This window comes from Delphinus delphis, chromosome 6 (genome assembly GCF_949987515.2).
Source record: "Delphinus delphis chromosome 6, mDelDel1.2, whole genome shotgun sequence".
Lineage (NCBI taxonomy): Eukaryota > Metazoa > Chordata > Mammalia > Artiodactyla > Delphinidae > Delphinus > Delphinus delphis.
This window is the reverse complement of record NC_082688.1, coordinates 43304518-43318011: the sequence shown is the minus strand read 5'-3', so window position 1 is coordinate 43318011 and position 13494 is coordinate 43304518. Positions and strand designations below refer to the sequence as shown.

The following is a 13494-nucleotide window of genomic DNA, read 5'->3' as shown; positions in this document are numbered from 1 at the left end:
GGCGCTCTTGTGATTGTTGGACGTGTAGCAGCATTTGCGACCTCTACCTATAGATGGCAGTAGCATCACCCGAGTTGTGGCAATCAAAACTGTCTCCAGGTATTGCTAGACGTCCCCTAGGTGGGAGGGGCAAACAAGAATAACTAGTTCTTGAAACTAGTTATTGAAAACTAGAATAACTTGGTGGTACAGTTATTGCTACTGTAGATGGAGCAGTTATAGGAGGTCTCTCTGGGGAACCCCAAACCATGAGAATAAGCCAGCCATGTCAGGAGAGTTCTAGACAGAGAGTTACAGCTGGCACTAAATCACTAAATTGGAAGAGTCTGGCGGGCAAGACTGAGGGCTGGTAGAGGGAGTGGTCTTAGTGATCACAGACGTAAGCAGCAACTGGGGGACACAGGGCCTTAGAGACTATAGTTAAGAATAAGAATTTTATTGCAAAATAAATGAGAAGACATTGGAGGGTTTTAAAAAGATAGGTAGCAAAAGAAGGATATTCTCATCTGAAAGACTCACTCAAGCCAGTGAATGGAGAATGGACTGTAGGACCAGGTTGGCAGGATGGAGACAGGAGTCTGGTTGAAAGACCCACATGGGCTGCCCAGGGCAGGGCTGCCACATAAGGTTGGGTGGATTGTGTGTGTACTGGGTTGATGGTTTATAGATAGGAAACTGGGGCTCAGGTAAGTAGTTATACTCAGCTAGTTACATTATAATAAAGTTGAGAAGGAGGCCACCTCCAATATGGTTAGATGAAAGATCCAGGTCTGACAAACAATTCCAGTCTCCAATTTCTCTCTTGCCCTGGAATTGGAAGTTAGCAGTAGGGAAATGTATCATGGCACTCCATGAACTTGTAGTTCAGTTATGGACATGTTGGCAGAAGTAAATGGCGATTGGTGCTCAGTGGCAAAAACAGGGACCTCTGAGATAAACAGAAAGAACACGAAACATACGAACAAGAAGAAAGCCAGTATAGCAATATTAATATCAGGGAGAAAAAAGAGATGAAAGCAAAATTTAATAAAGTAGAAAACAAGCAAACAAAAACAAAAGGAAAAGATTAACGAAAGCAAATCTAGTTATTAGAAAAGACTAATAATATGAACCCATCTCTAGAAAGATTGAACAAGGAAAAAAGAGAGACGATACAAATAGATAATATTAGGAATAAAAGAATTATATAACTAGCTACAGATATAGTAGAGATTGAAAACTAGTAAGAGAATATGAACAATTTTATTCCAAAACCTTTGAAAACTGATGAACAATTTTCTAGAAAAATACTAAATAGCAAAGTTGATGCAGAAAGAATTAGAAAACCTGAACAGACCAGTAATCATTAAGAAATCACATTACTAGTAAAATATCTATCCCCCAAATAAGGAATAGGCACAGACAATTCTATAAATATTACCTAATTCTCACGTATTAGAGAAACCCCTTGGCTTATACAAGTTATTCTGAAGAACAGAAGAAAAGGAAGACTCCCTAGTTTGTTTTATGGTGTCAGTAACAACTTTGATTCCTAAACCAGACAAGAGCTTGTGTGATGAAGGAAAATCATAGGCCAGTGTCAATTAGGAAAATCTAAATTATTTCCCATGGTAGAGGGAAACTAAATACTGCACTAAAGTTTCTAAAATTCACCCATCTAAATGACTTCACCATCCCCCTTTCAATTTATATTTGACTTTAAGTTACAACTTCAGTATAAATGCTGTTTAAGGTAGTCTGGGATATAAAGATGTATAAGCCTCAAGTGGCTTACATCCAGATAGGTTAAGAGAGTCTCTAGTAAGTATAACATGAGGCAGAATGTGAGGACGGCCACAAAAAGGTTCAAAGTACAATGAGATTCAGGAGATGGAGGGATTCCTTCTGTTTGATAAGACTGGAGAATGTTTTAGGAAGGAAGAGACATTTGGTCTGGGTCTTAAATGAAGAGTGGAATTTCAATATGCAGGAAACAAGATGGAGGAGCAAGGAATTAAAAGAGGTGCCAAGGGCCTCCCCTGGTGGCGCAGTGGTTGAGAGTCCGCCTGCCGATGCAGGGGACACAGGTTCGTGCCCCGGTCCGGGAGGATCCTACATGCCGCGGAGCGGCTGGGCCCGTGAGCCATGGCCGCTGAGCCTGCGCGTCCGGAGCCTGTGGTCCGCAACGGGAGAGGCCACAACAGTGAGAGGCCCGTGTACCGCAAAAAAAAAAAAAAAAAAAAAAAGGTGCCAAGATAAGAGCAAAGAGGCAAGAAAAAAAAAGTCTCTTCAGGGCAAACGTGAACATTTCTATGAAGAGGATATATGTGCTTATTTATACTTCCACTTTAAGACAAAGCTAGTAGATATATAAAAACCCACCACCACCATATGACTTAAAAATAGCTGGGAAAAAAAAAAGAGTGACAGCATCACAACACGAAATTAAGACTTAGAGTAATACAATAAAATACATATTCCAGAATTCTATACATTTGATACTAGTAAGTGATAAACTTGGCTGTGAAACATAAACTTCCAAGGAGTCAACTCAAAGGGATAAACATGATCAATTACATAAATGTTATTAAATAAAGTCACATTATTTAACTAATAGTCAAGATGGAGATTGGATTGGATTTGCTCATGAGAGCACAGATATTCTGATTAGAAAATCATGGTCTCAGAAATATCCTTGGCATAGAGATGAGTTTCACTGGGCTGACCTAACGTTTTCCATCAAGATAAGCCAATGACCTACAACAAAAACAAAACAGAATAAAGAAACTGTGTGGGATCCTCTGCAACTTGGTACAGGTACATAGTTCTCTGCTACCTGGGCTTAATCCAGGGCACATTTTGGAACATGTGAAGGACCGTTTGCATTACATATTTTTCACTCAATCTACCATAAATTCTGATTCTCAGTTGATCAACATTTCAGATAGTTTAAGGGGATGAATTAAAAATTTTACTCCCTGGAAGTTGGACAGCGCATGTAAATCAGTGGAGTTAGAACACACCCTCACACCATGCACAAAAATAAACTCAAAATGGCTTAAGAACTTAAAAATAAGACATGACACCATAAAACTCCTAGAGGAGAACATAGCAAAACGTTCTCTGACATAAATCGTACCAGTGTTTTCTTAGGTCAGTCTCCCAAGGCAATAGAAATAAAAACAAAAATAAACAAATGGGACCTAACCAAACTTATAAGCTTTTGCACAGCAAAGGAAACCATAGACAAAATTGAAAGACAGCCTACAGACTGGGAGAAAATATTTGCAAATGATATGCCTGACAAGGGCTTAACTTCCAAAATATACAAACAACTCATACAACTCAATAACAAAAAAAACAAACAACCCAATCAGAAAATGGACAGAAGGCCTAAATAGATATTTCTCCAAAGACATACAGATGGTCAACAGGCACATGAAAAGATGCTCCACATCGCTAATTATCAGAGAAATGCAAATCAAAACTACAATGAGGTACCACCTCACACCAGTCAGAACGGCCATCATTAAAAAGTCTACAAATAACAAATGCCGTAGAGGGTGTGGAGAAGAGGGAACCCTCCTACACTGTTGGTGGGAATGTAAGTTGGTGCAGCCACTGTGGAAAACAGTACAGAGGTTCCTCAGAAAACTAAAAATAGAGTTACTGTATGATCCAGCAGTACCATTCCTGAGCACGTATCTGGACAAAACTGTAATTCGAAAAGATACATGCACCCCTATGTTCATAGCAGCATTATTCACAATAGCCAAGACATGGAAACAACCTAAATGTCCATCGACAAATGAATGGATAAAGAAGATGTGGTACATATGTACAATGGAAGACTACTCAGCCATAAAAAGCAATGAAATAATGCTATTTACAGCAACATGGATGGACCTAGAGATTATCGTACTAAGTGAAATAAGTCAGAAAGAGAAAGACAAATACCATGTGATATCACTTATATGTGGAATCTAAAACATGACACAAATGAACTTATCTATGAAACAGAAATGGACTCACAGATATAGAGAACAGACTTGCGGTTGCCAAGGGGGAGAGAGGGTGTGGGAGGGATCGATTTGGCGTTTGGGATTAGCAGATACAAACTATTGTATAGAGAATGAATGAACAAGGCCCTACTGTATAGCACAGGGAACTATATTCAATATCCTGTGATAAACCATAATAGAAAAGAATATTTTTTAAAAAGAGCATGTATATATATATATATATATATGTATAACTGAATCACTTTGCTGTTCAGCAGAAATTAACATTGTAAATCAATTATACTTCAATAAAATAAATTAAAAACAAATTTACTCCCCAGCCATTACCTAGAACCAAACTCTCTTATGTTGACAATTTTAAAAAGCCACATCCTTTAACCAACAGTTAAAATGGAGGGAAGGTGACATTCTAATTTCCTCCATTGGTATAGCTTGGATTTCTACAAAGGGTGACCCAATCCTAGATTGCGTTTTTGACAGCCTTTGTCCTAAAGGAACTCTCATATGTATCTTGAAAACAGATTGGAGATCCTCCAATGCACTGGAGGAGTACTTAACTAATCCTGTATGTTTATATAACTCAGTCCACTTTTCAGAACCTGAGCTTCCATCACTCTCCAATTAAGCCAGCTGTGCTGCCTAACTTCTGTTGGCTTCCGCAGGTCTACTTTCCTACTTTTTCCATGTTGCTCTCCTCCCTGGGAGGCTCCCTCATCTCACCCTCTAAATTCCCCTTCATTTTAACCAATGAGGGCCCCTGGCGGGAGATCAGAGGAGGAAGGAAGGAGGTTTCCTTCCTGTGGGAAGGTCTCAGGCTGGCTATGTCCCTCAACAGTTGGTCACAGCTCCTTGTAGGATGGCCCTTTCTACCCAAAATTCTCATTCTGGGTTCTGGAAATCACCACCTCCCCTCACCCCGAGGCCTAGGAATAACAGCTGTTCTGTTACTGTTCCTGGGTTATCACACTATTCCTTGTGAGTTCCTCCCAAGTTGCCACCATCTTTGTAAACACTCCCTTTATTAAATATTTCTCCAATTACCCTTATTCGAATGTGTCAGCTCTTTCCTGCTGGGTCCCTGATACGCTAGTACATCTTGCTTTCAAAAGCCATGACTTCTTATCTTCCTCAAATGCCATCAGTTTTCATAAAGGTCTTTTTTTTCTCACATCAGTTTTGACATTTTGCTATTCCAGCTGGAGAAGTACCTTGGATTTTTCCTCAAGCTAGAAGCCAACACAGTACAAAAGGGCTCCCCTGTGGGTGTTCCTCCTACAAGACAGCTGAGTTGTACCACTGCGTCTCGGCACTCCTGGCTTTTTCTCACTATAAAATTCCTCACCGCAAACAAGCACCATATCTATAGATATGCAGAAAACTTAAATGTACATTGAGAGGCCTGATTCCCTCGCCTGCCTCTGGCCTCTAGCCACTGGAGCTGGTCCCACACATCACAGATGGAGAGCAGCTTACTGACGCAGCAGTAGCCGTCATGGACTTGCTGAGGTGGGAAATGCGTCATGGACTTGCTGAGGTGGGAAATGCGTGTTCAAGAGGGAAAAAGAATTCAGTAGGTCACATGACAGTATGAAAAGTCAGAGGTGGGTTCTGACTCAGTTATTCTCAAAATCTCTCTTTGGGAAACTTTGGCTATTAAACTTGAGGTACTTTTCCATGGGACAATGAGAGAATAGGAATAAACACATCAACCTACAGAAGTTCCAAAAAATTATCTAATTGGCAAGCACTGGGCTAGAAGAGAGAAGACTTCAGTTCAAGTCCCAACTTTACCACGATCTCATTTCTGGATGATATTAAACAGCTCACTTATTGAGTCAGTTTGTTCACCTATGAGACTGGCATAATAAAACTTGCCATGTCTATCTCAAATGGAAATTGGATGGACCCAAGAACATAACATATTAGTCTATCTACCAGCACTTACTGGAAGCCTGCTCTGGGAAGGGCTGGCCAGAGGCGCAGAGGCGGCTGGGGTGGGAGTGGGATGGGAGTGGGGAGAGACACCAAAATAGGCTGTTTTGGAAAAAAAAAAAAAAGATTTAAGTCCTGAATTAAAGTAACAATTTAAAGGACTTTTGATGATACTTAATTATCAGCACGTAGTCACCAAATAAAATGCACCAGATGATAAAATATAATTACAAAAGTAAATGAACGCAGAGTCAGTGCCAAGTTTGGTCTTCCAGGTTTGGTTCAGGGCAAAGCCAGGAAACAGTGAATAAACAAGGGAACACTGTCGTTTACAGAGTATCGGTTTACCTTGGAGAAAGGGCAAACGTTTGGAACTGGGATAGAGCCCATTCAAACAGCAAGACCGAGAGAGGGGGGATAGTGTGTGCTCAAAGAGTGTGATTCTTCTGACAGCCCAAATATATCATTACCCGGCCTCGAGAGAAGGAGTCAAAAGATTCTCCCTTCACCCGTTTTTCATTTCCAGCATTCACATGGGTGTAAGACCCAACGTACTAACTCCTCAGCCGAAAGTCACAGACAGAAAAAGCTGATTGCAGAAGGTCTCATGAAAACACATAAAAGCATCTTCTAGTGGTGTCACTCGCAGGGAGAAAGACAAATTCTTTTCCATAGTCTTGTCAGACAGAAAAAAAAAGCCCAAAGTTACTAATTTTAAAAGAACGAAAGAATGCACAGAGATCACCGTAAGAAGCCGGTCACGGGGAATATGAAATCTATTGTGTTTCAATGTCATTTTTATTTTAGGGAGTACCAGATAATTCACCTCGCAGAAGTAGGAGACAATGGGATTGACATATACACACTACTATATATAAAATAGATAACTAATAAGGACCTACTGTGTAGCACAAGGAACTCTACTCCATACCCTGTAATGGCCTATACGGGAAAAGAGTCTGAAAAAGAGTGGATATATGTATAACTGACTCACTTTGCTGTACACCTGAAACTGACACAACATTGTAAATCAACTGTACTCCAATAAAAATTTTTTAAAAAGATATAGCTCCATAAGTATAAGGATTAGGTTACTTCTAAATACTCTGTTTCAAACGTACATGTGACAAGAGCTCCCCCTCCTTTCCATCCCTCTCCCTCCTTCCTCCCCCACTGCCCTCTGCTGCATGTATCTACAAAGGTTGGACAAGTATTGTCAATTTTCTTAGTCCTCTTGGAAATTATTTACTTCCATCACCCTGTACAGCTATATCCTTGCCCCACACCTACAGAAAGCCAATATATTTGTATAGCAATGTATTTATACAATTCCGATGGTGAGTTTACAAACGTTAATGGTTCCATGCTCTCTTAGCATGTAGTTCAGGCTTCTGCATATAACCTCTGATAATGTTATGTGGCAACTTGGCTAGGCTACGATGCCCAGTTATTTGGTTAAACACCAGTCTAGATGTTGCTGTGAAAGTATTTTTTAGATGTGATTAACACCGAAATCAGAAGACTTTGAGAAAAGCAGATTACCCTCTGGAATGTGGGTGGGCCTCGTCCAATCAGTTGAAGGCCTTAAGAGCAAAGTCTGAAAGTTTCCTGAAAAGAAAGGAACTCTCCTCAAACCTGCAACACAGAGACTCTGCCTAAGTTTCCAGCCTGCTGCCCTGCAGAATTCTGACTCAAAACTGCAACAACTCTTGCCTGAGTTTCTAGCCTGCTGGCCTGTCCTACAGAATTCAGACTTGCCAGCCTCAAACTGTGTGAGCCAATTCCAATTCCTTACAGGAAATTTCCCCTCCCTCCCTCCCTTTTCTCTCTCTCAGACATACATATTTCTCCTATTGGTTCTGTTTCTCTGGAGAACACTGACTAAAACACAATGACCCTTTCTTCACATGACAGTCTTGCAACCATGCCTTCCTTAAAGTAAATACATACACGGTTCTTTGTTTTAAGAAAAGTCTGTGTGCTGCAGATGACTCTGTAGATGTTCTCTGTGGCCACACAGGAAAGATCAGGCATATGCATCACTGTATGGGGTATTGGCGTGAAATCCTTAGCTGGCGGGTCTACAGCTGGAGGATGACCAAGCTGTTGGCAAAAGCCTCTGGGAAGATTGATCCTAGGGAACTAGAACACAGTGCTGAAGATCTCACGGGAGATTGTTTATCTCCCAGCACTCATAACAAGTTTTGTTAACAAGAGACAGTAGGTGAGGTACGATGAGAAAAGGTGTCTTTCTAATGCGCCCTCAGATTTTGAGAAATGGCTTAGTGCTCTCCAAAACAGTGTGGGAGCTGAGAGGAGGTGTGGCTGGCTGATGTGAGGGCAAGAAGCCATTTGTAGATGGTGTGTCATCTTGCATATACTATCAGCCTACTTTCATTTTTGAAGACCAGGTTTTAATTTTTTTTTTTCAGGACAGTCTTGATTTTGGTCCTACGATGAGATTATGCATCAGAAGATGTCTCCAGGTTTTTGGCCTGGAGAATATGGCCATCTTATTATCATAATGCTTCTGTGATCGCCTTCCTGTCTCCAGGATTTTCTTTATGTTACTCTCCTCAGTTAACTTGGCTGGCCTCTCACCCCCTTTCTCCACCTTTCCAGACTATGAGCTTCCTTTAATGCCTGTCTCAAATCGCAGTTCTCAGGACCGCAGTATGACTTTTGTGGACCTTAGTCACTTTTGCCTTCACGGGCCCCTTCTCTCACTCAAAACAAAACAAAACAAAACCCTAAAAATTTGCTTCACATCTGCATTGGTAGAAAGAAATGTAATCCACACCGGAATATAATCCACATAGGAATATAATCACTTTTTCTTTTAATTTTGAAAGAAATTCAAAGCTTCTCATGGGCCTTTTAAAATATCGTGGGCCCTGGGCACTCTGCCTCCTGATGCTGCTGGATGATAAGTCATCCTCGTTCCTCCTCCATAAAAGTATCCTATACAGATGCCTCTCTCTTAACTTATTAACATAGAGAGGCTCAAATTCAAATCCCAGCTTCTTCACTTTCTAACTATAAACCAGAGCAAGTGATTCAAACTTTCTGGACATCAGTTTCCTCTCTTGTGTAATTCTTACCTCATACAGTTGCCATGGTAATGTGAGACCCTGCATATAGAATGCTTAGTACCTGGTCCAGAGCAGATGTCCATTAACTGGTAGCTATTTACATTTAACCTGACATTGGTCATCCACTATCTTGATTTAACCATCACACTATTATCTACCTTTTCACTTATGTTTAACTCCTGTATTAAACTAAACTCCTAGAGGGATGGGACTAAGTTTTAGACCAGCGGTTCTCAAACTACTGTGCATCGGAATCCCCTGGAGGAAGTGTTGAAACACAGATGGCTGGGTCCCACCCCGAGTTCTTGATTCGGGAGGTATGGGGTGGCGCAGGTAATACACCTTTCTAGCAAGTATCCAGGTGACGATGAGGCCTGCTGGTTTTAGGGCCCCATTTAGAAAACTACTGTTTTAGATAACTCTGCACCCTCCCAAAATCTAGCACAGAGAAAAGCTTTCAAATACTTCAGAGTAAATTATTTAGGCAAAAGGTAACACAAAATCCAGTGGGAAAATCTGTCCCCTCCCCCAACTGTGAGAAGATTTCCATTACTTCAGGGGCTGGGCAGACAGAGATGAGCAAAGAAATCTCATTAAAAGAAAAGGGGCAGGCTTCCCTGGTGGTGCAGTGGTTGAGAATCTGCCTGCTGATGCAGGGGACACGGGTTCGAGCCCTGGTTTGGGAGGATCCCATATGCCGTGGAGCAACTAGGCCCGTGAGCCACAACTACTGAGCCTGCGCGTCTGGAGCCTGTGCTCCGCAACGAGAGGCCCACACACGGCAATGACGAGTGGCCCCCGCTTGCCACAACTAGAGAAAGCCCTCGCACAGAAACGAAGACCCAACACAGCAAAACTAAATTACTAAACTCCTACCCCCAGCGTCTTCTTTAAAAAAAAAAAAAGAAAAGAAAAGGGGCTAGTGGCACAATTGAACACTGTCATCTGTTGGGTTTCAGGGGCATGTGCAAAATGCAGACAAGAAGCCAAATAACAGCTCAGCCAACTCGAGGCTGCCTGTGTTCTGAGCTCAATCTATAACAGTGCCAGCAGGGCTGCTGGGATCCATCTGCTACTCTCTTTTTGATAACAGATCTGAGGTCCCTCTGGAAGGAAATAGCTTGACAGGAAGAAAGAAAGATTAGGCCAACTTAAAATGTCTGGATTTATGAAGCTGCACTTGAATGTGGCACAGCTTTTAACTCTTTACGGCACTTTGCTAAACGTCAATATAACCCTGCTATTCTTTCTGATTTCTCTGTCCCTTTCATGGAGACATGTGAATGCCAAAGCCCTCCTGGACACTTTCTATTTATACATAAATTAAGGTCGCAGGATTCAATAATGAAGGAAGCCTTGAGATCCTCCAGCCCAACGCACCGATTTTATGGACGAGGAAACTTAAGCCTAGGGTTAATCCTAAAATACGTAACTGGTAGTGGTAGAGCCAGGCTGGAATCCAGCTGCCTTGATTTGCAGTGGGTATGTAGTGTGTATAGTCCTTTATGCTCCTAAAATGAGTAGGAAAATGATATCCTAAATGTCCATCAACAGACGAATGGATAAAGAAGATGTGGTACATATAAACGATGGAATATTACTCAGCCATTAAAAAGAATGAAACAATACCGTTTGCAGCAACATGAACAGAATTAGGGATTACCATACTAAGTGAGGTAAGTCAGAGAGACAAATATCATATGATATTACTTGTATGTGAAATCTAAAAAAAATGATACAAATGAACTTATTTACAAAACAGAAACAGACTCACAGACTTCAAAAACAAACTTACAGTTACCAAAGGGGAAATGTCGAGGCGGGGAGGAGATAAATTAGGAGTTTTGGATTAACACATGCACACTACTATATATGAGATAGATAATCAACAAGGTCCTACTGTATAGCACAGGGAACTCTACTCAGTATTCTGTAATTACCAATATGGGGAAAGAATCTGAAAAAGAATGGATATATGAATAAATGAATCACTTTGCTGTACACCTGAAACTAACACAACATTGTAAATCAACTATACTCCAGGATAAAATAAAAATTAAATTTAAAAAAAGAGTAGGAGGGCTTCCCTGGTGGCGCAGTGGTTGAGAGTCCGCCTGCCGATGCAGGGGACATAGGTTCGTGCCCCGGTCCGGGAAGATCCCACATGCCGCGGAGCGGCTGTGCCCGTGAGCCATGGCCGCTGAGCCTGCGCGTCTGGAGCCTGTGCTCTGCAACGGGAGAGGCCACAACAGTGAGAGGCCCGCGTAACGCAAAAAAAAAAAAAAACCACCAAAAACAACAACAACAACAAAAAAAACCGGAAAAAAAAGAGTAGGAAAAAGATATCTTTCCTCCACTATATTTTTTTTTTTTGCGGTACACAGGCCTCTCACTGTTGTGGCCTCTCCCGTTACGGAGCACAGGCTGCGGACGTGCAGGCTCAGTGGCCATGGCTCACGGGCCCAGCCGCTCCACGGCATGTGGGATCCTCCTGGACCGGGGCACGAACCCGCGTCCCCTGCATCGGCAGGCGGACTCTCAACCACTGCGCCACCAGGGAAGCCCCTCCACTACATTTTAAGGAGGAAACATGATTTTCTCCTTTACTTAGGTTACTTTTCACAACATGCCCTTTTGTCCCTGGAAGCAGAAGGGCTTTATCAGAGCAACCGAAGAGAAATGAACCACCATAAACAGTTTTAGCAGGACCTGGAAACTTGAGGGCAGAGACAATGTCCATTGGTTACCCAGAAACTTGGCCAGAGCAGATTCTCAAAAACCGAATGGTGAACGAACGAATGAATGAATTTCTGGTTTGACGGTTATTTGCCAATTTTTCAGTCAATTAGGAATGAATGTTTCACATTAAGGTTTAAGCCTGCTGTGGATTCTCCTCGTTCTTTATTAGTAAGTTAGATGCTTACATGAAACCACAATCACCTTTTCCGTACGATAGGCAGTGTGTCTGCTGGAAAAGTACAGGCTTTGGAGGTGGAAACTTTTGAATCCCAGAGTGTTCACTCTGTTTACTTAATTCTAGGCAAGTTACAGAAACTTTCTGAGCCTCAACTCCCCTCCCCCAACCAGTATGTGTAAAATAAAGATAATACTACTACTTGAGGGTTTTTGTAAAGATTAAATAAGATAATGTGTGCAGACTGCCTTGCACTATGAGTAAATGTGTGTGTCCTCTCCCCTCCAGCACCAACTGCCTATTTAAGGGTAATATAGGTATGGAGTAGGTGAAGTAAGTGTAAGTATCAGGAGAGTAAGTATAAGACTTTGGATGGAAACTGAAGGGACTTTTTTGGCTGAAAAGGTACGCAAATCAGCATCATCATCATCATTATGGTTACCCAGCAGCTGCTTTTAGGGATGATGTGCTTTGAAATAAATATAAGCAAAGCTCCTATCATCTAGGTATTCTTCACATTCCATAGTCCCTCACCATTTCCCCAGTTTCCAATAAAACAGTTTTCAGGAAAAAAAATAAACTGAGCTTTTTGCTTACCCTTTTGTTCTTGGTTTCCTTGTTCTGGGCTCAAGAAACTCTGTCTCCTCCTCCATTTCCGTGTCAGGGATTATGTTCTTCTGAGAAGACTGGGGGGAAAGCATTTCCCATTCACTGTCATGGGTGACAGCCTGCAACGTAACTGTATCGGGGCCAGTCCTGCCTTGGCTCATGCTTTTCCAGGATTGGCTGTCCGGGCCAGAGGCTTCCTCTAGTGCTGAAGATTCTAGAGGCTTCATCTCTCCCAGGATCTGCATTTGGGGGCCCTTACCCAAGCTGTGATCAGAGGCTGGCTCCACAGCCTTGCCAGACCATCCAGGCCCTGAGTCCCTAGTCTCCGATGATGCATCACCAACCTCACTACAGCCCAAGACCATCCAACTCTGGTCTTGCCTAGGGCTTTCAAAAGATGATCTCTTACCATCTTTGGAAGACATTCTCTCTGCAGAGAGATGAATGCTTTCATTTAAGGAAGCAGGGTGATGTGTGTCTGGGAAGCATGCTAACTGAGTTCCTGGCAGCCCCGTTTCTTCGGAATCTATGTGAAACTCTTCTAATTCCGACGTGATTTCTCTGGCCTCACAGGCCTCTGGCTCTGGGGGTGAATTTTCTTCGTGCTTTACAAGTATGTAATCCATGTGCAGTGCATGATGATCTTCATTCTTCTCAGGGTACCTTTCTCCCCCGTATTCTGATTTTATGTGCTCAGGCTCTTTGGTAGGAATTATGTTTTCTTCTTCCAACTCTAATATCCCCTTGCTGGTACCTAGAAGTGGAAGATGAAGGTGAGAAGGAGAGAACAAGGCTTAATTAACCCACCGCGTGACTTGTGATCTCTGCAAATGATCTATCTAAAGAGAGAGAGTTCAAAAAACATTTTTATTTTGTAGAGCTGTTTAATTTTCTCAGACCCTCTCAAGGATACTTATTAGACAAGCGGTAGAAATGACTGCGGTAA

At 42.0% G+C, this 13494-nt stretch overlaps 1 protein-coding gene across 1 annotated transcript in view; it reads right to left on the bottom strand.

Annotated features, from left to right (window-relative positions):
- The window catches only part of PRUNE2 (prune homolog 2 with BCH domain), a 272023-nt gene that overhangs the window by 76904 nt on the left and 181625 nt on the right, over positions 1-13494 (bottom strand). Inside the window, exon 9 of the mRNA XM_060014603.1 lies at positions 12537-13302. Coding sequence (XP_059870586.1) covers positions 12537-13302 — 766 coding nt within the window. The remainder of the gene's footprint in view (positions 1-12536; positions 13303-13494) is intronic.